The following is a 23,852-nucleotide window of genomic DNA, read 5'->3' as shown; positions in this document are numbered from 1 at the left end:
TAAAAGCTGCAGGATGTCTCGCATTGACCATTAAAAATTTTTAATTAGATATTGGTTAGGAGAACCCAGCTTTGAAATTTTGCTCCTTAACAAACATTTCCAAAGTCCACTCCTTTGCTTTTTCAGAAATCTTTGAGAGTGAGAGGGTATGAAGGGCCTTCAAGCATGGAGAAAAATCACTTGACAAGGAACAGCCTGTCACTTAGTTGAATTTGAGTTTAGGAATTCACATTAATTTTGAAAACAAGTAGCTAAAACATTTGGATTTAGTGTTTATTTTCTGATCTTTAGACTTAGGTGGGAAATGTACAGAAACCACTCAGCCAAGTCTAAGAAACTCCGGACTTATAATGACACCTAATCACATTCCCATTGTGGAGTCAATGTGGTTGATAATAACTTTTCATCAGTGCTGCTGTTTTAAGACAGCATTACTTCCTTTGTTTTTAAGCTCACGCAGTGATAAACACACAGACTCAAGAGTGTTAATCACTCTACTTGCTTTCTTTGAAAAATTGGCTTTCTTATCCTAAGCACAAAATACAAATCATTTATGCTTCCAGAGACAGGACCATATTCTACTGCCAAATACTTTTATATTTTTATTGAATCCAAAGCATAAAGGAAAAAATACAGAACAGTACGTTCCAACTCAGGTATGGTAAATGAAACAGGTCTTGCCAAAACAGGAGACCACCATGATAACACTAACATATACAGAGTTATTTTAAACAAAAAATAAACTGCAATTACCCTTTTGAGTGAGGCTTTTATTAAACACATTTCTAGTTTTGTTTTTGACTGGACATTAATAAGACAAACCTGAATGGACAACAAGGTTTGGAAGGAACTTATGAATGAAAAGAGGATGTATCATCTTTGGAAGGAGGGTCAGGTCTCTCAGCAAGTATTTCAGGGGGTTGCTAGAGCATGTAGAAAAAAAGTTAGGGGGGGAAAAGTTCAGTTCGAAATTAGTTTGGCAACCACTACAAAGGACAATAAAAAATGTTTTTATAAATATATTAATGGCAAAAGGAAGGGTAAGACCAGCCTTTGTTATCTACTGGATGTGGGAGGGAACTCAGTAACTGCAGATGAGGAGAAGGTGGAAGTGCTTAACACCCTCCTTGCTTCCATCTTTACAGGGAAGATGGCTTGTCCTCAGGACAACTGTCCCCCTGGGTTGGCAGATGGTGCTAGGGAGCAGAATGGTCCCCCTGTTGTCCAGGAGGACACCATGAGAGAACTGCTGAGCCACTGATGTTCATAAATCCATGGGCCCGGATGGGCCATCCCAGGGTGAGGAGGGAGCTGGCAGATGAGCTTGCAAAGCCTCTCTCCATCATTTATCAACAGGCCTGGCTCACTGGGGAGGTTCCAGATGGCTGGAAGCTGGCCAGTGTGATGCCCAATCACAAAAAAGGGTGGGAAGGAGGGTCCTGGTAATTATAGGCCAGTTAGCCTGACCTCAGTACCTGGCAAGGTAATGGAACCGTTTATACTGAATGTCATCACACAGCCCTTACAGGATGGCCAGGGTATCAGACCCAGCCACATGGAGGGGTCACGTTTGACCAACCTGGTCTCCTTTTATGACCAGGTGACCCGCCTGGTGGATGCAGGAAAGGCTGTAGATGTTGTTTATTTGGATTTCAGCAAGGCCTTTGAAACTGTCTCCCACAGCACACTCCTGGGAAAGCTGGCAGCCCAGGGCTTGGACGGGAGCACTCCTTGCTGGATTGGGAACTGGCTGGATGGCCGGGCCCAGAGAGTGCTGGTGAATGGTGCTGCATCCAGCTGGGGCCAGTCACCAGGGGTGTCCCTCAGGGGTCTGTGCTGGGGCCAGTTCTGTTCAATATTTTTACTGATGACATGGATGAGAGTGTTGAGTCTTTCATTAGCAAATTTGCAGATGACACTAAGCTGGGAGTGTGTGTTGATCTGTTGGAAGGTAGGAGGGCTCTGCAGAGAGACCTGGAACAGTTGGATGGATGGGCAGAGTCCAATAACATGAAGTTTAAAAAGTCCAAGTGCCCAGTCCTGCACTTTGGCCAAAACAACCCCCTGCAGCACACAGGCTGGGGATGGTGTGGCTGGACAGGGCCCAGGCAGAAAGGGACCTGGGGGTGCTGGTCCACAGCCGGCTGGACATGAGCCAGCAGTGTGCCCTGGGGGCCAAGAAGGCCAAGGGCACCCTGGCCTGTGTCAGGAATAGTGTGGCCAGCAGGAGCAGGGAGGTCATTCTGCCCCTGTACTGGCACTGGTGAGGCCTCACCTCAAGTGCTGTGTCCAGTTCTGGGCCCTCAGTTTGGGAAGGACCTTGAGACACTTGAGCATGTCCAGAGGAGGCAACGAGGCTGGTGAGGGGCTTGGAGCACAATGCCTATGAGGAATGGCTGAGGGAGCTGGGGTTATTTCATCTGGAGAAAAGGAGACTCAGAGATGACCTTACAACTTCTCTACAACTCCCCGAAAAGTGGCTGTGGTCAGGTGGGAGTTGGTGTCTTTCTCCAGGCAGCAGCTGACAGAATCAGAGGACACAGTCTCAAGCTGCACCAAGGGAAAGCTGTAACAAGTGCAGAAATTGTCTGCCCAGGGAGGTGGTGCAGTCATGATCCCTGGATGTGTTTAAAAAAAACTGGATGTGGCACTCAGTGCCATGGTTTAGTTGAGGTGTTAGGGCATGGGTTAGTTTTGATGATCTTGAAGGTCTCTTCCAGCCTAGTGATTCTGTAATCCTGGCTCAGGCTGACAGTACTTAATGCACGTTAAGAGACCAAACAGTCAGAAAAAATGTGTTTTATTTGTGTTTCTTCACATGCCACAAGGACATCACCAACAGCTGTAGAAACTGAACAAGAGTTTCCACAACATCTTGCAACCAATTTAATATACTGAATGAAGTTCCAAGATTCCATAATTTTTTTTTAAAGCACAAGAATTACATTTTCTCAGTATGTCTTTTGATACATTGCTAATACAGGTAAGAACTGAACAGCTTGACATCAGCCTCTGCAAACTGAGTTGTTAAGCACTGCACTACTGGGGAGTACTTCAGTACTGCAACATTATGCAGCTGAGGATTTAATATTTACCTTTAATTCTCACAACAGATTTTTTAGTGAATGTGAACAGCTTATCATCCATTCTGCAGAAAGCATGAATGGTGCTTTCTGCAGAATGGATGATTGTTCTCATTCTTGATATCTGTCAGTATTTTAGCTACATTCCATACCTGGACATAACCATTTTGAACTCAGCCATAGGCTGTCCCAGGATTATATGCATGGCAGGGCACAAAAGGCAATTTGAATCTAAGGACTCTAAGTATTCTGGATTTATGCTGGCAAGCTCCAACTAGGCAACAGTTTTACCAAATGTTAGAGAGTTCAGCATTGTCTCTCAAATAGAAGTCAAGTTTGATCTGGGAAAAATCCTTGCACAGTACACCTCATTCATTTAACACTTAGATACAGAATCCATACTAAAATTTATTTTGATCTAACAAACTAACACAATGCCTGCAAAATCAGTTTCACTGTAACATGAGCAACTATGATGAAGCAAGAAAAAAGACTTCTTACCCAAATGTCCTGCTTTTCACCAATTGGGAAATTTGAATACAAGTCTATCATTTCTGGTGTCCTATACATTGGTGTTGTATTCCTTGTGATCTGGAGAAGACAGAATTTATTGAAACAATATTGAACAATGAGCTTTAACAGCATTCAACCAAGGAAACATCTCTCCATGTAGAATGGACAGTACACTCATTTTTAAAATTCATTTCAGAAACACTTGCCACGGAAAAAGCCATCAATTGAATCCCGCAATAGCCACAACAGCTTTGACATAAGGTCACATGAAGAGTAGGATTCAAATAACATCGCAATCATCAAGAGTTCTTCCAAACAGCAAAGCACATAGAGTGACTGTTCTACATGAGGCAAAAATGGACAGGAACACTAATGCCAAAAATAACAATAAGTCAATAAGTGAATTCACAGTCCAGTGCATCTTTCTCACTTTCTCAGCACACTTAATCACAGTGCAGACACATCCAAAGAGAAACTCTGGTCATAAGAATATCTGGGAAGACCTTTTCTACCATCTTTTTGCACAAACTACACAAGACAGTGGTACGACATCATCATTTCATCAGTGCAATGCTTTCCAAGAATACCAAATTGCAAAACAGGGGCTTGTGATGTCAGAAGCTGTACATATGTAACTTAAGTGCATTTCTCCCGCTGACATACTACACCAGATTTACTAGCATTACTCTCAAGTCTAAACTAACAACAAGTGCACTTTGCAAAAGCACATTGCATGCTAGATTTGGTTACTGTAGTCCAAGGCACTGCAATACTGCCCATTCCTATTCTGCAGAGCAGACTTGCCTCTCATTTACAGATCATTCAACTGAGGAAAAACAGATCAGAAGATGGACATCAGTGTGGCACAACCAGTTGCTTGTCCAGTGCCATTAGAAGAAGCCCTAGCAACCATTTTAATTTTCACAGCAGATTGCAGAATGGGCACTGACTGTGCTGAAGTGTTTTCATATGTAGCTACTGAACACAAGCTATGACTGTAACTGCAGAGGGCTTTTGAACTCTGGCAAAACAAATACAAAACCAAAACTTTATAAAAACACTCTAACTGAAAAAATCTTCAGTTGTCTTAGATGTCTCATGAATTGATACTAGATAATAGTAACAGTTAAGTTATTCCACTGTTGATATTAGAATTAAATCACATTAAAATAGTCTCACCTCTTCTTCAACCACTGCTCTCTTCTGTGCAGACCAGTTGTAGTCAGGATAGTAAGCTATAGTTGTAGCACTACCAAAGTCACAAAGTTTAATTGTCCCCTGATTACTAATAAGCAAATTTTCCACCTTCAAAAAGATGCAGAGAAATAGATTAAAATACATTTCTTTTTTGCCCTAACACACATGCTTTTATACATATCATCTTACTTGTGCGTACATATAAAAACTAATCACTTCAGCCCAACAAAATCGGTTACAGAAAAACAAAGATTTCAGACATTACTGTAGTTTTATATGGTAGCAATATAGTCAAGTTTTGAAAGGAAGCACCAAGCACACCGTGAACAAGAAACATTCCAGAGATCAAAAAATAAACCCCAGGGGAAAAAAACCAAGTAGTTTCATTAGAGCCTAAGAAAAGGCCAGTTTTTCAGATGAGGACTTGTAGAAACGGTGTCTTAGAATCCAAACATTTTCAGGCATAAAACCAAGTACTGTTAGCTCAGCTGCAGTGGGATGAAGGCTAGGACTCCTACAGGCAAAAACAATGAGGTTCTAGTAGAGAAGGAGGCTGCCAGGAGAAACCCATAAAGAAGCAGCTGTGACCCTGTGCAGAGACAGAAAACAGCTATTTGAGAAACATGTGCTCCCTGGATAGCTCATCATCCACTATCCCTGCCTTTTTCTTCTTCATAAATTCCAACTGTCCTATATTGTTAATTGAAATGTGGAAGAAACTTGAGAAAAGAGTAGCAGTATTGGGAAGATGTACTTGGAGTCTTAATCACAAAAGGACTGAAAAATAAAATTGGTACCTCTGTATAAAGTTACAAAAAGGTGTCAAAGTTAATTGGCCCAAAACTATGACTTACAGTTTGCTATGCTGCTGACCTTAGCTTAGACTGCTAAAAAGGGTAGCACAGTTAAATGATCCCTACTTGGCTCCTGGCTGTAGTAAGGCCGCTGCCTCCTGCAGCACAACAATCATTTAATCTTGTTCTTCAGCCTCTGCAACATAAGACCAGCAGAAACCAAATTCCTGTCTTTTCCCATGTTTTAGCTCTGTCAGGAAGATACATTCCTTGAGAATAAAAAAAGTGGCTCTGAACTACAGCATCAGCTCAATGTCTATGCAGCTGGCTATGAAAGAAATTGTGTATTTATTTGTAAATAGGTTTTTTAAATTTTTTTTTCAGAAGAGAGATTTTCTACAAAAGCTAGGGGCTGGCATATAGAAATTTCAGTGAAGAATGGTTAACACGTCTTTGACAGAACCTAAAAGCCTGTTCAATGGTACCAAGTGAAAAAAACAGAAAGGGAGTGTTGTCACCAAAGCTAGGTTTATATTTATGAACTATACTAATAGCTAACATCAAAGAGTTCATCAAGAGTGTTGAAAACAATTAACACACTTACTTCTAGAAGCGGTCTTATTTTCCTTTCCCCAAAGTAATTGAGTACATGAAAAAATTTTCCTATTTTTATATCAAATTAAATCACATCAGGCTGGATAGACATATGTGAAATTTAGACACTATTCCAAGAATAAGAATCTCCTCTGTCTTATTTTTTTTATGCTAAGGAAAATTCAAATATATTCATAGCATAGCAGAATCTCACTGATGATGAGGGCTTCTTCATCTAAGGCATATTGGGCAGGTAAAGGTGAATCCCTGTCTTCCCAATACAAAATTCAAACCCAGGTAACTTTTCAAACCTCCAAAGCTCCTAAAGGTAGAACACTTTCTACAGCATAAGCCTATAGATTCCAGGTAAAGGCTAATTAAAAAAAAAAAAAAAAAAGAAAACAAAAAAAAAAACCACAACACCCAACCAAACAATCCCCTAATAAACAAAATCTAACCTGAATTATGCCTACCAAATTTTACAATTCAAATTAAAAACAAGCACTAAAGTACAATGCAAGTTACCAATTCTAAAACTAACAGGTTACTACACATTCTCAATGGCAATGTAATCCCTCACAAATAATTCAAAATTTTTCTCCTTCAAAGCTTTACCTATTCTATTAAGGCACCTACTTAACCCAGAACTGCACTTCATTAGTTGTAACTGAAGATTTTATCAAAAACAAAACACTTAGGCTAACTCAATAAGCAAAACATGATACACTACTTTTCTGCCAGCTTGTTTCAGATAGACTACAAGCAGTTTCTAAACAGCAAGCACAAGTAGAAGAAGTTGTTTGAAGAGGTGTAAGTATTTCAGTGATGACCTTCACACTCAATACTTATGGCAAGGCAATAGATCTAAGCACTATGCTCAAGAATTGTTTTTAACATTGATCCATCCCAACAGGCTCCTCTGCTGTTCAGAAGTTCAGCCCTTATTTAAATATTGTAACACACCTTTAAGTCTCTATGAATAATAGGAGGCTTCTGCTTATGCATATGCTGCACTGCTCTGCAGGTCTGATAAAAGATCTTCAAAACTGTGTCACAAGAGATAGGTCCTTTGGATTCTACTTTCTTTAAGAATTCCACCAGTTGTCCTGCAGGAAGTGAGAGAAATTCACATAAGCACACAGAGAACACTGCAAATTCTGAAAGCTTGACACAAATAGACCCTTCTCAAAAAAGGCTTCCAATCTTGAGTTGTATTAAATAGATTTTCTGAAAATTGCAAGTCCACACTGACTGCAATGACAAAAGAAAGTGCTCTAAGGAACTACTCCTACACTCTTTCCTTCTCTGATTAGTCTCAAACACAAAAAACTTAATCATTACCTACATTTAATACAAGGTTAAACTGTAGTCTAAAAAACCATGATCTTTATCCTAGAAAAGATAAGTTTGAACTCTAGCTCCACTGAACCATGCTACCTACTACAATCATTTCAAGCTTTTAAGTTAACGAGCAACCTGCGCAAAACAGCTGCCAGAAGGAGTGTGCACTAGTCGGAAAAGAAATAAAGTTTACCTTTACACAGCTCTGTAAGCAGAAGAAACTCTCCCTGCCCTGTGTCTGATTCTTCTTTTCCTATAGATGCTGCAGAGCAAAACTGGACAATGTTGGGATGACCTGAAAGTTTTTTCTGGAGATAACTCATTCAAGGAAGATGACTCCCAAGTTCATTGATATTATTGTCTCCAGTAGTTCATTTGAAATATTAGATTAAAACCACAGAAAGCATAGTAGCTGCAATCAATACCCTAAGTAACACAGGGAAATACATGCCTCAGTTGTAAGAAATCTGAGAAAAGAATCTAAGGTAATGTAATAAAAAAAATTTAGAAATCCTTATGATTATGGTTCAGAAGAAACTGGACTCAGTAACAAGGCTAGTTCTTTTTGTCTTTTGACAATGACTGCTTAGCAGGAGTAGCAGGGACATCTTCTAATTATCAGCTGCTTCTCTAGATGGGTAATCAAGAAAGGAATATTGTATCCTCACATATCTTTCCCAAAGAAGTATTAAGTATGTCATGCTTCAATTTTCAGTAATTAAGTTCAAAACAATTAGAGGTCTAAAAGGGCAAGGAACTCCCACCATTAGTAAAAATTTTTCATGCTAAAACCTTTATCATGTTTCACTCTCAGTTCAAAAAGTTGAGGTATCATTTTTGAGCTATGTAAAGGGGAGCGCAGTGTAAGTGATCCCAGCTCCTGCCAGTGGAAGTTAGGCTGCATTATGTCTGTCTGTGCATACACTGAGACTTGTGCCTGTGAGAATCTATTTACAGGATTCATTCACCAAGTCTGAAGAGAGAAAAGCAAAGACTTTGTAAGTAGAACAAAGCTATTAAAAAGGGGAATTGGATCCACACAATTCACATTAATCAGATCTTATGCATCTCTCCACAACCCTCTATTCAAAGGTGCAGGAATTAATGGCATTTCACAGTCTTATCTCAGAAAGTTAGCAACAAGTAACCCTTCATCATGTTGTACATTACAAACCATGTTAGTGACCCTAAGCTGTGAAAACCATCCAAAAAAACTTTGATCTCTTTACTCTTGGCAAGATAATGCCAGAGTAGATAGGAAATGTATGGTGCTATGGTACTCTGTCTTGGAAGTGTACTTCTCATAAGTGGTGTTTAGGCTAAGATTTTGCCAAACATATCAGCAATCATAAAAAGAAATGTTTGGGTAGCTTAAATTAGGTTCAGTGGGTTTGCCTGCTAATTCAAAATGAGGCTGAACACTCAGAAGGGAACACATCAGCATACCACTGCCGAATAGCTGACTCTTGAAACAAACTGAGGGTTCAACACAAGCCAGGCCAGGGAGAAAATATTGAATTTACTAAAATCAAGGATTTAAAGAGATTACAGTATACCCTACTATCTGACATCACTGAAAATAAAGAGGACGGCAAGGACACTGAGAAACATCTGCTTGTTGCACGTAGTCTACTCAAATGTCTTCCTTAAAAGCTAACACTACTTCTTAGAGCCAGATGCATCCAAAGCAGAAATTATTAAACATTGAGAGTAAAAGTGAAGAGCAATAAATCCAGTGCATGTGGAGTTCTATTTAAAATCTAAGTATCATGGGAAATCAAAAGGTCTCTTGATGACATTCACAGACTGCAAGAAAGCCCAAGTAACAATCTCACTTCTTGCTAGAAGTACATGGCAAATTCTACACTAGCTACAAAAATTATTTGCACACACTGTATTACTGTAAGTTTTGAAGAACTGAACTTTCTGCGTGATTCATGATACCAATTCATGACAAACCACGAACCCAGGCCTGCAGAATGTCAGTCCTCCGAGGTAGCGTATGGCAGTGTATGAAGAAAAACAGAATCTGTTTTTCAGATTCAGCAATCTTTTGTCACTCAGAAATCTCAGGCAGTTAAACATGTTACAGAAAAGGATACCATAAAACAAACTTCCTGAATGATGGCTTTGTTCTTCTCCTCTTCATTAGACAACAATCGCTGTTAAAAGAACCAAAACAATTGAGAAGATATAGTTACTGAGACTTACAGAATAACAATGCATAGATTTTTTTTTTTTCACAGAATATGAAGGATAAACTATACTCAAAAACTAAGGAACTGTAATGAGGCACTACACAAAACTGGCTTATTGTATGTTTTGACATTCTGTCATAATACCCAGTTTTCCAGTTACCTGGACTATTCAGGTTTAGTGATAATTGAGCAGCTGTAACTTTTGACACACTTTAAAGTAACTGTTCCGATAGTTGTGATATATAAAGCACTAAAGTCTCCTGGCTGCAGCATTGTGGCCTAACAAGGAAAGATTCACCTTCTGTCTGAAATATTCAGCAACAACCTTCAACTCATTCTAGACTAACTCCTTCAGATTATGTAGCCAGGCCTTTTCAATAGTACTTGTATAATCAGTAACAAAATAAGCATTACTGTTTCCAGTATTACCTGGATTTGCAGTCAACATTTGACTACAAGCAGCCTGAGCCTTCTCTACAAAAGTACCAGTTTTACAGAACAGAGGAAGTATAGTAATGGTTCACCTTTCACCTGTTATTTTTTCATGGGGCTATTTCTAGAGGACCTTTTGAACACATATAGTATACGGCTTTAGTCACATATTTTGTTACTGTAGGATGTGGAATTAAATGGAAAAAGCCAAAGTTATTACTGGTGGTATAATGCCAACTTACCTCTCCCACCCCTCCTACAAATACCCTGCTTACAGCTGATTACTAGAAGCCTCTAGAAACCAAGAATGCAGAGAAGCGTCTCTAAGAAGTACCAGGCCAAATTTTTAAACAATGAGTCAAAGTGTGGAACATTGTTGTATTCATATAGTTGCTATCATATTTCTAGAGTCCCATACCTTCTGAGTGGTCTTCTCATACACAACTCTTCAGAGCAGTGTTGTTCCTGCTTCTACGTCAAGGCTCTCCCTGACTGCCCAACCCAACCCCTTTTATGCCAGTTATCTTCATCAGCCACAGCTGCTGCCCAATTAAGGACATCACAGCTGCAGCCCATTTAAAACAACTAGGATCAGGGCAAGACCACTTATACAATACATATATTTTACTAGGACTCCTACTATAAAACATTGTTTTTAATACTAAGGAAATTTACTCTTAAAGTAAGAAGATAGGCTAAATCTGCTTCTGACGAGTGAAAAAGATTCCTGTACTCCACTTCAGGTAACTATGAAATATTCTTTTTACCCATGCATCAAAATGTTTTGGACTGGATCATGATTCTCTACACCAAATAAAAAAACAAAGACCAGCAGCACCTAAAAGACCAATTTCCCTGTTTGTCACCTAAGTATGAAGTGTAGGGTTCTAACTGGAATAACCATTCTATATAGTGGGCTACAAACACCACTAATAATTAATATTACCTTCAAAGCATAATCTTTGCCACTTCCAAGATCTTGAGCTTCATAGACAAAAGCAAAACCCCCTACAAGAAGAAGGCACAATACATCAGTTTTAATTTCAATATTCAGGTACACCATTCTTTTTAGTCTAAGATAATCAATACATGAATTTAGATACCTTCCTAAATGTACCAAGCACACATTTTTCAGCATCTGGTCAAGACTGCTGATATTCAGCAAGAGGTCAGATATTCTATTCCTTTCTTGTACATAAGCAAAGAGCACACTGACTTTGTTACTTTCCTGTATTTTGTTAAGTCTGCCTATGCAGATTTCTCATGAAGCCATTTTTTTTTAAAGGTTCTTATAAAACCAAAATGCAGTACAGCAAATATTACCTGATGAATTCAATAAAATGTTTTGGTATTACACTGCTAACACTTTGTCTAAAAAACAACAATAACTAAGGAAGATAACTGCTAAACATACACCTCCTGTTTTTAAGATAACTGCCATATTAGAAAGCATTTTCAAGCACTGAAGCACACATAAAAATAATGGTAATATTATTACCAAATTGCAACATATTATTTCATAAAATATTTCCCTTCCAACTCCTTTTGTAAAGCTATTTTCCCAACCACTTCCCTTTGCTCAAGAGCACTGTGCAGACCTCATAGAGATAGCAGAAGTTTGAGAGTAAATAACTAGCTTAAAATATGCATTTCTACTTCAGTGATTGCGCCTTATCAAGTACTGAAATGCTAAACAGAACAGAGTTCATTAAACTTTCCAGATCTTCAGAGAAAAGCCAGATGGTATCATGCCTGGTTAATTCCTACTTCATTGCACCTGCCTCACAGAGAATCCAACTGCTGTGGCCTACAAGCTCCCCTTTTATAACCATGTCCCTCTCAAAACATCAGCTTCCAGTAAGTTTCCCATTCTGTCATTTTCATTTTTTCACCTGAACACATTTCAGCTCCATACAACTCAGATCATTACATATAGTGTTTAGTTTACTACTACTACAGCTCCATAGCAGAAACCATGTTTAATTCCATGGGTTTTCTGGGATACCAAAGGAGTTAGAGCATGTTGTAAAGGTACTTCTAACTTTTTTTAAGCCATCTGCTGTTATTGAAAACAATTCTTAAACAAAAAGTAAAACTAGTCCTACTGTGTCATTCTTAAAAGTAGTTTCATTTACAGTTTGATGCTGGCTCCCTTGAAAAAGTTTTATTAAAAGTATTAAAGCAGTTTTAATATACCCTCAGTAGGGCCAAGTTTACTGGCAAAACTTCTCTGCTCTAACAGTTTACTCCAAGCCACCCAAACATAATATTCGGCAAACATTCAGAAAAAATAATTTCAAAAGCACTTTCAACAAACACCCATACAGCAGATTTAACTGAGGCAAATGGTAAAATGGAAGTTAAGTGAAGAACAACTTCTAGGGGTGTCTAAAGAATGTATTGGGGTGCTTTCACTCATTTTTTTAAACTCATGTAAATGCTTGTACATGTTTTTAAGACAGTTTTCTGAGGATTCCTGTATCAGCGAAATCATCTTAGTATTCCCCCATACTGATCACTAGTGTAGAGATATGTAGACACCCATCCCAGTTATTGCCCAGTGAGACAGGTTTTGCATTGCAGAGGCATTCCAGAGCCCCATTCTCAGAAGACAGCCCAAGCCCTCCAAGGTCATCTCAGGTAGTATTTTCAAGTTCAGAAATTGCAGCAGAAGAAAACTGGGTTTACTTCTTTTCTACAGACACAAGCTCTCACACATCAAGGCTCACTACAGAGCACCACACCATCTCACGAAAATCAGGAACTAACTCTACCTCATTTGCTTTATTTATTAGCAAGCACTCTAAACTTATCCTTGCACCACCACAGGCCTCAGGCAGTGCTCCTGTCAGTACTTCATCACTCTCTTACAGAGATTTGAAGACACTTGCTTTTCCAACCAAGAGATCTGGATTCACCCTCAACTCAAACGTAGGGATCACATAATACTGAAGAACTTCACTGTATTTACACAACAAGTTGGATTTTAAACTGCTTTTTTATCATATCCCTGTTTTTCACATCTTCACAAATTATTTTTTCAGATAAGCAGCTTCAGTAAAATGACAGCTAGAGAAGCATCAAAATAAGAGACATTAAGCACATCATAAGAGTGCTTGCTACTGTAATTCACTCACTATAAACTAGTCATGAGAAAGTGAGGGTGTGAGTAGCTTCCTGTTTGTAACTATTTGATAAGACTTGCCTACTCCCCTCCCAAATACTGACCAAATTCGTTTCCACAGCAACTTTCAGTGGTTTATGTTTCAACCATAGTTTGATTGAAACAGTATAATTCTAGCCTGGAATGTAAGTTACATTGCATTTTAACTGAAAGCTTTTCTATCAGAGTACCAAAACAGAAAAGATGCTCTGTTAATTATTGCCAAGCATTGATTCGCAAGGTTGTTTTTTTGGTTTTTTTTGAAGTCCAGTCATGTATTTCTGTCCACTGCAAGTCCTAGTAACATGCTGAAATTGCCTCAAGAATGAAGGATGGCCCAAACTAAAAGATCTGTACATTTTCCCACACCCTTGAGAAGCAGAGAGGTATAATGTCTTCAAACTTGGAGAGCTCCCCTGCAAGCAGGAATTGCTACAGCCAAGAAACAACAGCTTCACAAAACAGAACTGTTCTGCACCACGTTGAAAACATTGTCTATGTTTACAATAAAGAGAATGGAAGCTGGACAGCCACTAGGTCAGGTGGTTTAGTTGTTCTTTAGGAATCATCTTTTTTCCCCTATCTGTCAGCAAATAAAACTAACAATGCTCACAGAAACTTGGCATTAAGCATTCAGTAGGCCTCTGCTCCTAGATGTTTACAAAATAAATCCACCCAAAAACCTGGACTTAATTAGGTTATCATTACCCTTTGAATTCAGTAGCTGCAGAAACAATAGACTTGTTCCTATAAGTTTAGCAAACTGTAATGCTGTTTGTTCACACTCAAAATACTGAAGAAGCCCTAAAGCAAAGAAAAGAAAAAGTTGCTTTAATTGCAGAAGTTTCACCTTGACAGAAAACAGCTTGTAACAAGTCACTGACCTATGCAGCTTCAAGCTATGACATCTATTTTTAAAGTCAAAAAAATACTAATGTCTGCACCCATTTAAGTCTCTAGCCTATTGCTATCTTTCTGACTAAGGAATTATTTTTTCATTATTTTAAGAGCTTTAGATTTAGATCAAACAGACTGAATAATGCATTCTTTTTGTCATCATGTTCCTCTTCTTGTGCGCCTTTTTGTCAATGTTTGTTACTCAAAGGAAGCATAAGATTTCAGTACATGTGAAGAATGGCTGTTAAACGTGTGCTACAGAACTTGCTTGTTCCCAGTTTTTCCACACAGTCTGGTTTATTGTAAATTGTTCGGTCTCATATACAAAAGAAGCAACAGTATTAGGAAGGAAATCTGTGACTATTTTATTGAAGTAAAATTGTGTGGGGGTCTGTGCACTTAAGAGGAGGATCCAAGAGAGCCATGACACCTGAAGCCACCATCATAACAAGAGCAAGTATGTATTATATGCAAAGGCCCCCACCAAAATCCTCTAAAATCTTATCTGCATGAGCTACTAAAACGTCAAAGCAGAGAAAAAAACAGGATACCATATTCCAGAAGTGCTCAGTCCAGTCTGTGACACACTTGGTCTGTTCTTGCATTTAGAGGTAGTATCAGCCAAAGAGATCATCACCAGCTCATGCCCCAGTGGTTGCTGTCAGCCTCCTGCAGCAGCACACTATATTATCAATCAGCCCAGTCCTACCCCAGCACGACACCTCTGTGAAACAACCAGGAAACTGCATCCAAGCAACCTGTGCAACAAGTCTCAGCCTAGAGCACAGCCAAACATGGATCTGCACCAGCACTGGCACGCACTACAGAGATGGAAGGAGCTGTGGGCTGGGAGAACAACTGAACCTGTGGTACCACATGACAGCGTGCAATGTTAAACCACAGGCACTGTTCACTCCAGCTACAAAGCCGAGCGCACGAGCCCACAGAAAAGACTGCACTGGCCGACGACACACAGCTCACTATGGATTTGAAATCCAGACTCAGAAAGCAGCACTTGACTTTCCAGAAGGGAATCTGGCATGAAAGAACTGATCTAGAAGAAAAACAGATCCCATATTTGTAACCATGGAAGGGTATACATGTAAGCCACAGTTGTGGATCTATGTATCAGAAGGTATCACAACATGTCCAGAGTTGAAAGATAAATGCAATTTGAGCAGCAAAATAAACTATAGACTACAGACAAATTCAAGTCTGAAGACTGCAGGAGAGGCTGGGATTTCTATATTTCACATCTATTTTACCTTTATACTCAATACACTGCAGGGGCTCTTTTAGATGGGCTACATTGGCTAGAAAATTCTATTTTCCAGAAAAAGCAAGCAGCTAGCCCAACTTCAGTAAGCAAAATAAGGAAAGAAAACACCATAAAATAAAACCATAACACTGAGATCAACATGGAGCACAAAGCAATGGTTACAGAGAAATTGTAAAGAACTGTAGAGTTAAAACATGTCTCCATTTGCTTTAAGTCATCTAACTTGGCATCTTTCCCCTGACATTTTACATTGCCTGTCTCATATTCTGGAAAACAGTAGGCTGCTGTCAAAGTAAAGCATTAAAATACCTGCTCCAGAACCAAGAACCAAATAGTATATATGCCTCAAAAATAGCTTCCTGCCCTAACTTTGTTTTGTCCTTCAGTAACTGCTGTGGTCACTGCTGGCAAGAATTTTACACTATCAGCAGCACAGACAGTTCTTTTAGCATTGACTCAGTGCTTACATTTCAGTCACAACACTGACCATAAAGAAGCTGTAAGTCAAGGCTGGAAGCAGAACAGGAGGACATGACATCTACTACTGTTTAAAATGTAACTTACGACATAAGAAACTGCCAGGTTTTCTCTAAGATCATACACTGAAAGTGCTTGAGATTTCAAGTAACAAATTATTACCCTTAAAAAGATAAAGCAGTGAAGACCTAGTTGTTGTTGTTTTACAGTTCAAAAATTTTATAAGTAGTAGTTTTGTTTTGAATTAGCTAATTTTAACCAAATTTTTCTTCTATGCTGATCAGCGAGATCTCAACAGAAAACTACTTAGTATTAGATAATTACGACAAGAAAGTACAGAAAGAAACTCCAAGAATCAAAAGGAGTTCTAAATAGAGTTTTGAAGTATTTAACATAAATAGCATCTCTACAAAGCTATCAGAACATTTAACCGCAATAGTATAGAAAAGTCCACATTTTAGTCTTCTGAGAGTAGCCTTCAATGGTTCTTCTACTGGAGGAATAAAGTATTTTCTCTGATCACAAGCATTAAGACAATCCAAATTTCTTCTAATATCTAAGTAATTTGCATATATCAAACATGTATTTTCTAAAACAGATTAACAAGCCGTTTGCCAGGCTACCTACTCAAAGGTTTACTGAAACTAGAAACTGCACCGATATTTAATTCCCTGTACTCTTCCAAAGTCTATGTGCACAGCAACACCAGCCTCCTGACACACGTGTTTGATGCACACACATTTCCTGCATTCCTTAGTCTTCCAATCAACCCCAAACAACAGAGACAACCTTGCATATTTGGCATAATATTATACATTATCACTTAAAGAAAGAAAGAAAAAACCCAACAAACAAAAAAGAACCCCGCAAACCAGAATTTTCATGAGGTCCTTGGTAGGTTATAAAGACCGGACCGTGACAGACAACAAACTCCTCTGAGTTCTGATATGTGGTGAAGGCATTGTAAATCACGAAGCAAGCGAACAAACGTCCACACAGCACAGCGGCACTCCCTGGCTATTCCTGGGGCGGGACAGTAACACCAAGCACAGCTGCGACCCTCGGGCCTGGGGACACGGTCTCGGCTCGTCGCGGAGCGGGCGGCACGGGCACCGCCAGCCCTTCTCCAGAGGCCGGAACCGCCGCCCCGGCCGCCGCCCGCCCGCCCCCACCCGGGCGCGGCCTGCCAAGGAGGAAACCCTCCCGGTGTCGGAATAGGAGACGGGGAAAACGGGAGCGGGAGGCCCGCGGGGAAGCCAATCCCAGCCCCGCAGCGCCGGGGTCCGCCCCGCACGGCCCGGCCCTGCCGCCCGCTCTTACCCTCGGCGATGACCCGCTTGATGCGCAGCTTCATGTCGCCCATCTCCACCGTCTGCCCCACGAAATCGTTCTGGTCACGGCTGGCGGCTCCCAGCGAGCCGGGGCCCGCCAGGAAGTCCAGGGCGGACTGGAAGAGCGACATGGCTCCCAACAACCAATGCAATTGATTGGGACGGGAAGGGATGGAAGCAGAGCGGGACGGAGCTGGTGGGCTCCGCCGAGCCTCCGACAGCCGCGGCGAAAGCCCGCCTGCCTCCCCTACCGTCTGCTCAGCAGCTCTTCCCTCAACTCCGGGTAGCTTCCGGGAACGCTGCGTCACTTACGCGCTCCCGGCGCGGCCCGCCCGCCGCAGCCCGGCCGGCCGCGGCCCCGCCCCGCGGGAGGAGCTCCGGCTCCCGCCCGGCTCCGCTCCTGCAGCGTCCCTTCACCGACCGACTCCTGCTCCCGGCTCCCGCCCGGCTCCGCTCCTGCAGCGTCCCTTCACCGACTCCTGCTCCCGGCTCCCGCCTGGATGCGCTCCAGCAGCGTCCCTTCACCGACCGACTCCTGCTCCCGGCTCCCGCCCGGCTCCGCTCCTGCAGCGTCCCTTCACCGACTCCTGCTCCCGGCTCCCGCCTGGATGCGCTCCAGCAGCGTCCCTTCACCGACTTTCGCTCTCGCCCGTGCTCCCGCTCCTGCTGGCCGGGGGGGACGCGCGGCGCTTTCCCCCTGGAAGGGTCGCCATTCCCCAAACAGCGCTATGTTTCCACAGTTTAACACTTTGGTTGGCAGCCGGCGAGAGATAAATGTTCTCCTGTCCGCCGGCACCGCCGGCTCTTGGGCAGCACCTGCGCTTTTCTTGCAGAGCATTGCTGCCATCCTTTCCCTGTTCCGTCTGCCCTCGGGATCTCCCCACGCCTGTCGCTTTTCCCCGCACCCCCGTGGCGGGCCCTCCGCCGCCCTCCCTGCACCCCCACTGCCGGCACCGGTGGGGGAACGGTGGGGAGCGCTCTCCGTGTGTCGCACTGTCGTGGTTTAACACCGTGGGTGCCAAGTGCCAGGCGCTCACCAGAGCCGCTCACTCACCCTCCTCTGCTACGGCTGGGTAGAGGAGAGAAAAATTTAACGTAGGGTTCATGATCCAAGGGCAAAACAGGCTCAACTTAGAGATACAAAGTGAGTTTATTACTAACAAAATCAGAGGAGGATAATGAGAAGTAAAATAAGCCCTTAAAAATAAGTCCCTTCCTTCCCCCAACCCCTCCCTCCTCTCCACTGACAGCAGGGAGACCGGGCACGGGGGTTTTGGTCTGTTCATCACCAGAGGTTTTGTTCTGCTGCACAGGGAGAGGAATCCTTCCCCTGTGAGACCATGGGGTCCCTTCCCACGGGAGACAGTTCTCCATGAACTTCTGCAGCATGGCTCCGAATCTCAGGAGCAGCAGTCCTCCCAAAGCTGCTGAACCTGCGTGCTCCCACGGGCACGCAGTCCTCCCAGAACTGCTGTGGCGTGGGTCACTCTTCCATCAGGTGCAGTTCTTCAAGGACAGGCTGCTCCAGCCTGGAATCAGGGACCCCTCTCTCCACTGGGTCTCCCTCAGCCTCCTCCAGGGATCCAACCATTCTGGTATCGGCATCTCCCATGGCTGTGGGTGGATCTGTGCATCCCTCGTGGATCCTTATGGGCTGCAGGGGCACAGCTGCTTCACTGTGGTCTCCCCACGGCCTGCAGGAGAATCTCGGCTCCAGTGCCTGGAGCAGCTCCTGCCCCTCCTTCTCCACTGACCTTGGTGCCTCATATGTTCCCACCTCATCTTTTTCCCTGTCTAGAATTAAAACTGCGCCCCTACTTTTAATGTCTTCTTAAATATGTTATCACAGAGGCATTACCATCATCTCTAGTTGGCTCAGCCTTGTCCAGCAGCATATCCATCTTCAGAGCCATCAGGGACTGGCTCTGCCAGATATGGTGGAAGGTTCTAGAAGCTTCTCACAGAAGTCATCTCCATGCCCCCTGCTGCCACCAAAGACCAGGCCATGCAAAACCAACACACACACGAATGGGAATATCCATATAGCCATATCCACAGACAGTGTCAGCATGTGTTTTTTACAGGACAGGGTGATTCCTTGTGTGTTTGGCAGATCCCAAACTATTCAGTCCATTTCCAGAATACTACCTATGACCCGAGACAGCAGATCACTAGAAAAAAGGCTTGCCTCCAAACCTTATGCTTCAGAAATAACACCAATCGTCAAGATTCTCTTTCAGAAGTTTAGTCTGTACTCACTCCACCTTGCCAGCAGCCATCCTTTTGAGACAATCCCAGACATCTCCAAATCTGTAAGATTTCTGGTGGCCATGGCTACTTTCTCCTGCACAGATGACTGGTTCAGTTTTTTGAAGTTATATTTGTCAGTCAGCTTCCATAAACTAAGAACTTGCTCTTCTTCATGCACTGTGTAGATTACAGGGGCGTGGCCTCTTGTGATTCCCGCACTGTTCTGTAATGCTTGATCAGTCAAGAAGTGTGGTCTTAACGGCAAGTAGATTTATATGAAGATCCCACATTTTCATACCTTTCATTTTAAAAAAATTATCAAATATTATAATAGAGAACTTCTATCTGCAGCAGAGGTCAGCTGCTATTTTTCTTTCAATTCTCCCTGTGAAAAAACTTCTTTTGTTACAGTAATTCACACCAGCATAACTTCCTTGCAGGAGCATCTTACCTTCAGTCCTGCTTTGGTTTCTGACTTTCCTGATTATTTTTGTTCAGGCAAATGCTGTAATTATTTTTTTATACAATCACACACTGCTAGTTATACACCATATTGTTCTACTCACTATCCCTTGTATCATTCATCTGCACCTTCCCCTTCAAAGACTCACTAATAAAAGGCCACTGGAAAAAGGACAGGAATTTCTGTAAGGAACTACAGAAGCAATCTTTCTGGTTTTGAAGGTCTAGGTTTTATTTTGGTAGCTTTCTTGTTCCCAAATGGAAGACACTGATGTAGATGGAATATGAGGCAACTGCTTCATATTTGTTCAAATGAAATGAAGACTAAGGTTTCTGATGTAACTTCAGTAACAGACTGAGTGACCTGGGCTAAAATAACTCTTTTGGATGTTTAGGTTTTTGTGGGTTTTTTTGCTTACCAGCTTTAATGCCATGTTAAAATTCCCTGACTATTCCACTGCTAAGCCTCACATTTATCTCAGCTCAGAAGAGATGTCCCAAAGTCAGAAGAAACAGATAAGGATGACATGGCAGCAGGACTTCGTTTCAGCAGCAGCAAGCCTGATTGAAATGCCATAAAATGTGTTTCTGAGAATCTTGTTTCTCTATCAATGTGTACCTTTTTAATGTATAAAAATTAATAAATAAAATTCCATCCATGAAAACTGATTATATTTAAAACTTTATGGTTTTCCTGCTTATGCAAGAGATGAACTGTTGGGAAAGATTCTTTACAGAAATAATCAAAATTCCAGTTCAAAAATTATATGCAGGTAGGCACCAAGTGTAAGGTTTGATAACAAAAGCTCAACCTATTGTTGCTTGAAATTGCTCAGATAGATCAGTCATAGCTTACAGTGGGAGCTCATTCTCAGAAAGATTGCATGAGGAGTAACTATGTTAAACATGAAGGAGGTATAAGAAAAAATGTAGGATAGTCAGCAGGAATGTTACACTTGAGAAAATCAGGATGAATTTGTCACTGCAACTCACTGCAAGTAAGATAGAAAGGCCTTAATATGATTGTAGCTTTTCTGGATTAAAAAAGTTTAAAAGAATACTTGGGTAATATTTTACTGACCTGTGGTTTTAAATACCCAGCATAATACTGGAGAGGTCAAGCAGGTCATTCAGTGAGTCCAGAAGGCTCGGCAGTGGTGGGAGCTGACCCCATTTTCATTTATTGCTGAGGCAAAAGTGGGATAAAATGCTACCAAGTTTTTAAGAATATTTGGTCTGAAAAAGGTATTCTTTTTATTTATGCAGCTTGAGAGGCCTATGGGTTTTTTTTTTTTTTAAATTGCTAAAGGTGGTAAGGTTTATCCATTTATATGTTGGCACAGTTCCTGTTGAAAAGCAGAGGAAAACAAGGTTGTGCCATCTGTTACTAGTCTGCATCCCAGTTCTGACAACCACACTGTACCTCCAGTGGGATGCTTGAGCTTCTGATTAAAATGCTCTCCTCAAGACTTCCCCTTACAGCTCTCATACAGTCTTCTTTCTTCTACAGCATCACCCAGAAAGTACCACAAATCATTCTGGCCAAAAATCTTGGGTGGGGAAGGTGGTAAGGAGGAATTTCCTCTTGTGTCATAAGGTCAAGGGAGGGCAGAACCATAAATTCAGGAATTGTTAAATGAAAAGTTCCTTTTTTCTATTACCATGTAGTAAAGATAGCACTTTAATTTTCATTCCAGTAATTGCTTTCAGCTTCTTGGGATTAAATTAATTAAACAGCAATGAATTAGCATTCTACTTTACATTTCTCTATATAACCCTTAATCAAAATATAACTAGAAAATAGCACACATAATAAGGTCTCTGTAGATCTAGATAGGGTTCATTAGGTTCAGCACAGCTGAAAATCTATTTTAGAAGAACATCTCAGAAGAAAGATTAAATACTTCTCAATGTTTGTACTTTTTATTGCAATTGCTCTTGTGATGTGGTCCAAAAGAATGAGTCATAAAACTAATCCTCACACAAAGCAAACACAAGAGGCTTGACCATTCTTAATTTAATATCTTTGATTTGCATGCAGAGAACCTCCATGTCTTCTCAGATCACAAATATACCAAAGGCACACTTAAAGCCAAGCTGGCCCTTCTGACCATTTTCTTTCCTAATTGGCTAGCCTAGGTTTGAGTGAAACTGCACCCTTTTGAAAGATTTAGGCTTAGTTCTGCCTCACACAATCCAGCAAAAATCAGCAGATTTGGGAAGTGAACAGCCAGTAGTACCTCTGTAGTTTTGTGCAGCACACATTTTTTGTTCATGTTACTTTTTGTATTTGTTGCAATACAAATGAAGTGTTGTGTTCTTCTGATGTACTTTTTTTTCTTATGCAGATTATCACCTGCTATATGTTGGGAGATTTTTATAATGTGCTCTAGCCACGTATTTCAAATAAGAGCCTGTTCATCTGATATTAAAGTAATGAAGTTAATAAAGCAGTATTTGAAACTTTTGGAAATAGAGATATTTCAATTTATCTCTATGTATGAATGCTACATTCTAATTTCACTAAATAACTGCTGTTATTGATTTGGGAACCCTTTCTTTATAGCTGAGTTTCCAGTTCAAGTTATTCTTTTCTGATAACAGGAAAATATGCCAATGATTCAAAAAAATTACTTCACTGTTTTTGTGGAGCAATAGTTTTGTCTCTAGCTTTGGAATAGACAAATTAACCAGATGTATCTTTTCTCTGTTTGCTGGCTTCAAACAAGGCATCTTTATCTTTTTGCTTTTCTTTAGGAAAATTTTATATAGGGCAAATTAGCTACCGTGTATAAATAAAATTAATTTACTGGTTATTGGAAAACTCGCTGAAATTTATGGATATGGTCTCTGGAGACTGAATGTACACTGTACCTGTTCCAGTCTGTAGTTAGGGATTTCTTCTGCAGTTGGTGCTTCTGACTTTCTTAAAACACCAAGTAATGACAAGGGAAAGAAAGATTTGGAGTCTATCCAATTCCTTGAAGAAAAGGTCTTTAACTTTGAAGCCAGAAAGGAAAGTGAAAGAAGTATTTCAGGCATGTGTTCTTACTGTCTGAAATACACTGTTGGTTTTTTGAGTGGTGTTGCTTTACTTGTTTGATTGTTTGATGATAAGCCATGATTAACAGATATCTCAATTGAACAAATAATTTATTTATTAAATTTAACATAAGATGTTTTATCAAAATGGTCTTTTTGTATGAGAACCAAAGCATCACTGTTTCACTTTGGAAGGGTGAAGTATTACGACAGTAAAATTGATACTAGCTGTAATTGAGACCGCTGTAAAATTGAGACTATAAGCCCATTTACTGAACTCTCTTTCAAAAGGTCATTATAGTCATTTTACTGTGTGGTCATTTCTGCAATCCCATGCCATTTAAACATTGTACCCCTACATTCCTAAAAGTAGAAGTTACTCTGACATTTCAGAATTACCAAGCTATGATTTCTTTGGCAATACCAATTTGAACAAATTTTAATGAAGGTTAATTATAGATTTTTATGCCAATGTGGTCATATGCAAAATAAACTAGATTATTTTCAGGCAATTATAGGGTCCAGGGTCCTGTGATGAAAAGCAAAACTTGTAATTAAATTTAAAAAAATGCAAAATTGCCCACAAAAGAATTACAGAAATTAATTTTGTGAAACTAAAAGAAAAATGTGCCTCATGTATAGGTCACAAGGACTGACTGCAGCACTCCTGTGCTAGATCAAGTTAACTCTACAGGACAGGTAAGGTGCAGATACAGATGTATGGTGACCTCACTTCAGCTCTGGTCTATCAAGGGAGCAGGAGATTGATCAGTTTTTGCAAGGGAAGAAGCTTTTAAAA

The 23,852-nt window shown here is 40.8% G+C and overlaps 1 protein-coding gene across 3 annotated transcripts in view; it reads right to left on the bottom strand.

Moving 5' to 3' along the window:
- Positions 1 to 17,575, bottom strand: part of GAK (cyclin G associated kinase) — a 68,775-nt gene extending 51,200 nt beyond the window's left edge. For 2 of the 3 annotated variants that reach the window (XM_064735358.1, XM_064735359.1), the window contains exons 1-7: positions 17,289 to 17,575; positions 11,099 to 11,160; positions 9,625 to 9,684; positions 7,716 to 7,830; positions 7,145 to 7,287; positions 4,776 to 4,901; positions 3,585 to 3,674 (exon numbers count right to left, since the gene is read on the bottom strand). In XM_064735358.1, the coding sequence (XP_064591428.1) occupies positions 3,585 to 3,674; positions 4,776 to 4,901; positions 7,145 to 7,287; positions 7,716 to 7,830; positions 9,625 to 9,684; positions 11,099 to 11,160; positions 17,289 to 17,430 (738 nt within the window). In that variant the 5' untranslated portion in view covers positions 17,431 to 17,575. Of the gene's footprint in view, positions 1 to 3,584; positions 3,675 to 4,775; positions 4,902 to 7,144; positions 7,288 to 7,715; positions 7,831 to 9,624; positions 9,685 to 10,570; positions 10,620 to 11,098; positions 11,161 to 17,288 lie in introns of those variants that run through there. The other variant, XM_064735360.1, reaches the window with a different exon arrangement.
- Between the last annotated feature and the right edge of the window lie 6,277 nt (positions 17,576 to 23,852).

The sequence above is a fragment of the Zonotrichia leucophrys genome, chromosome Z (genome assembly GCF_028769735.1).
Source record: "Zonotrichia leucophrys gambelii isolate GWCS_2022_RI chromosome Z, RI_Zleu_2.0, whole genome shotgun sequence".
In the NCBI taxonomy this organism is placed as follows: domain Eukaryota; kingdom Metazoa; phylum Chordata; class Aves; order Passeriformes; family Passerellidae; genus Zonotrichia; species Zonotrichia leucophrys.
Note: the sequence above shows the minus strand (reverse complement) of the source record. Positions and strands in the feature narration are given on the sequence as shown.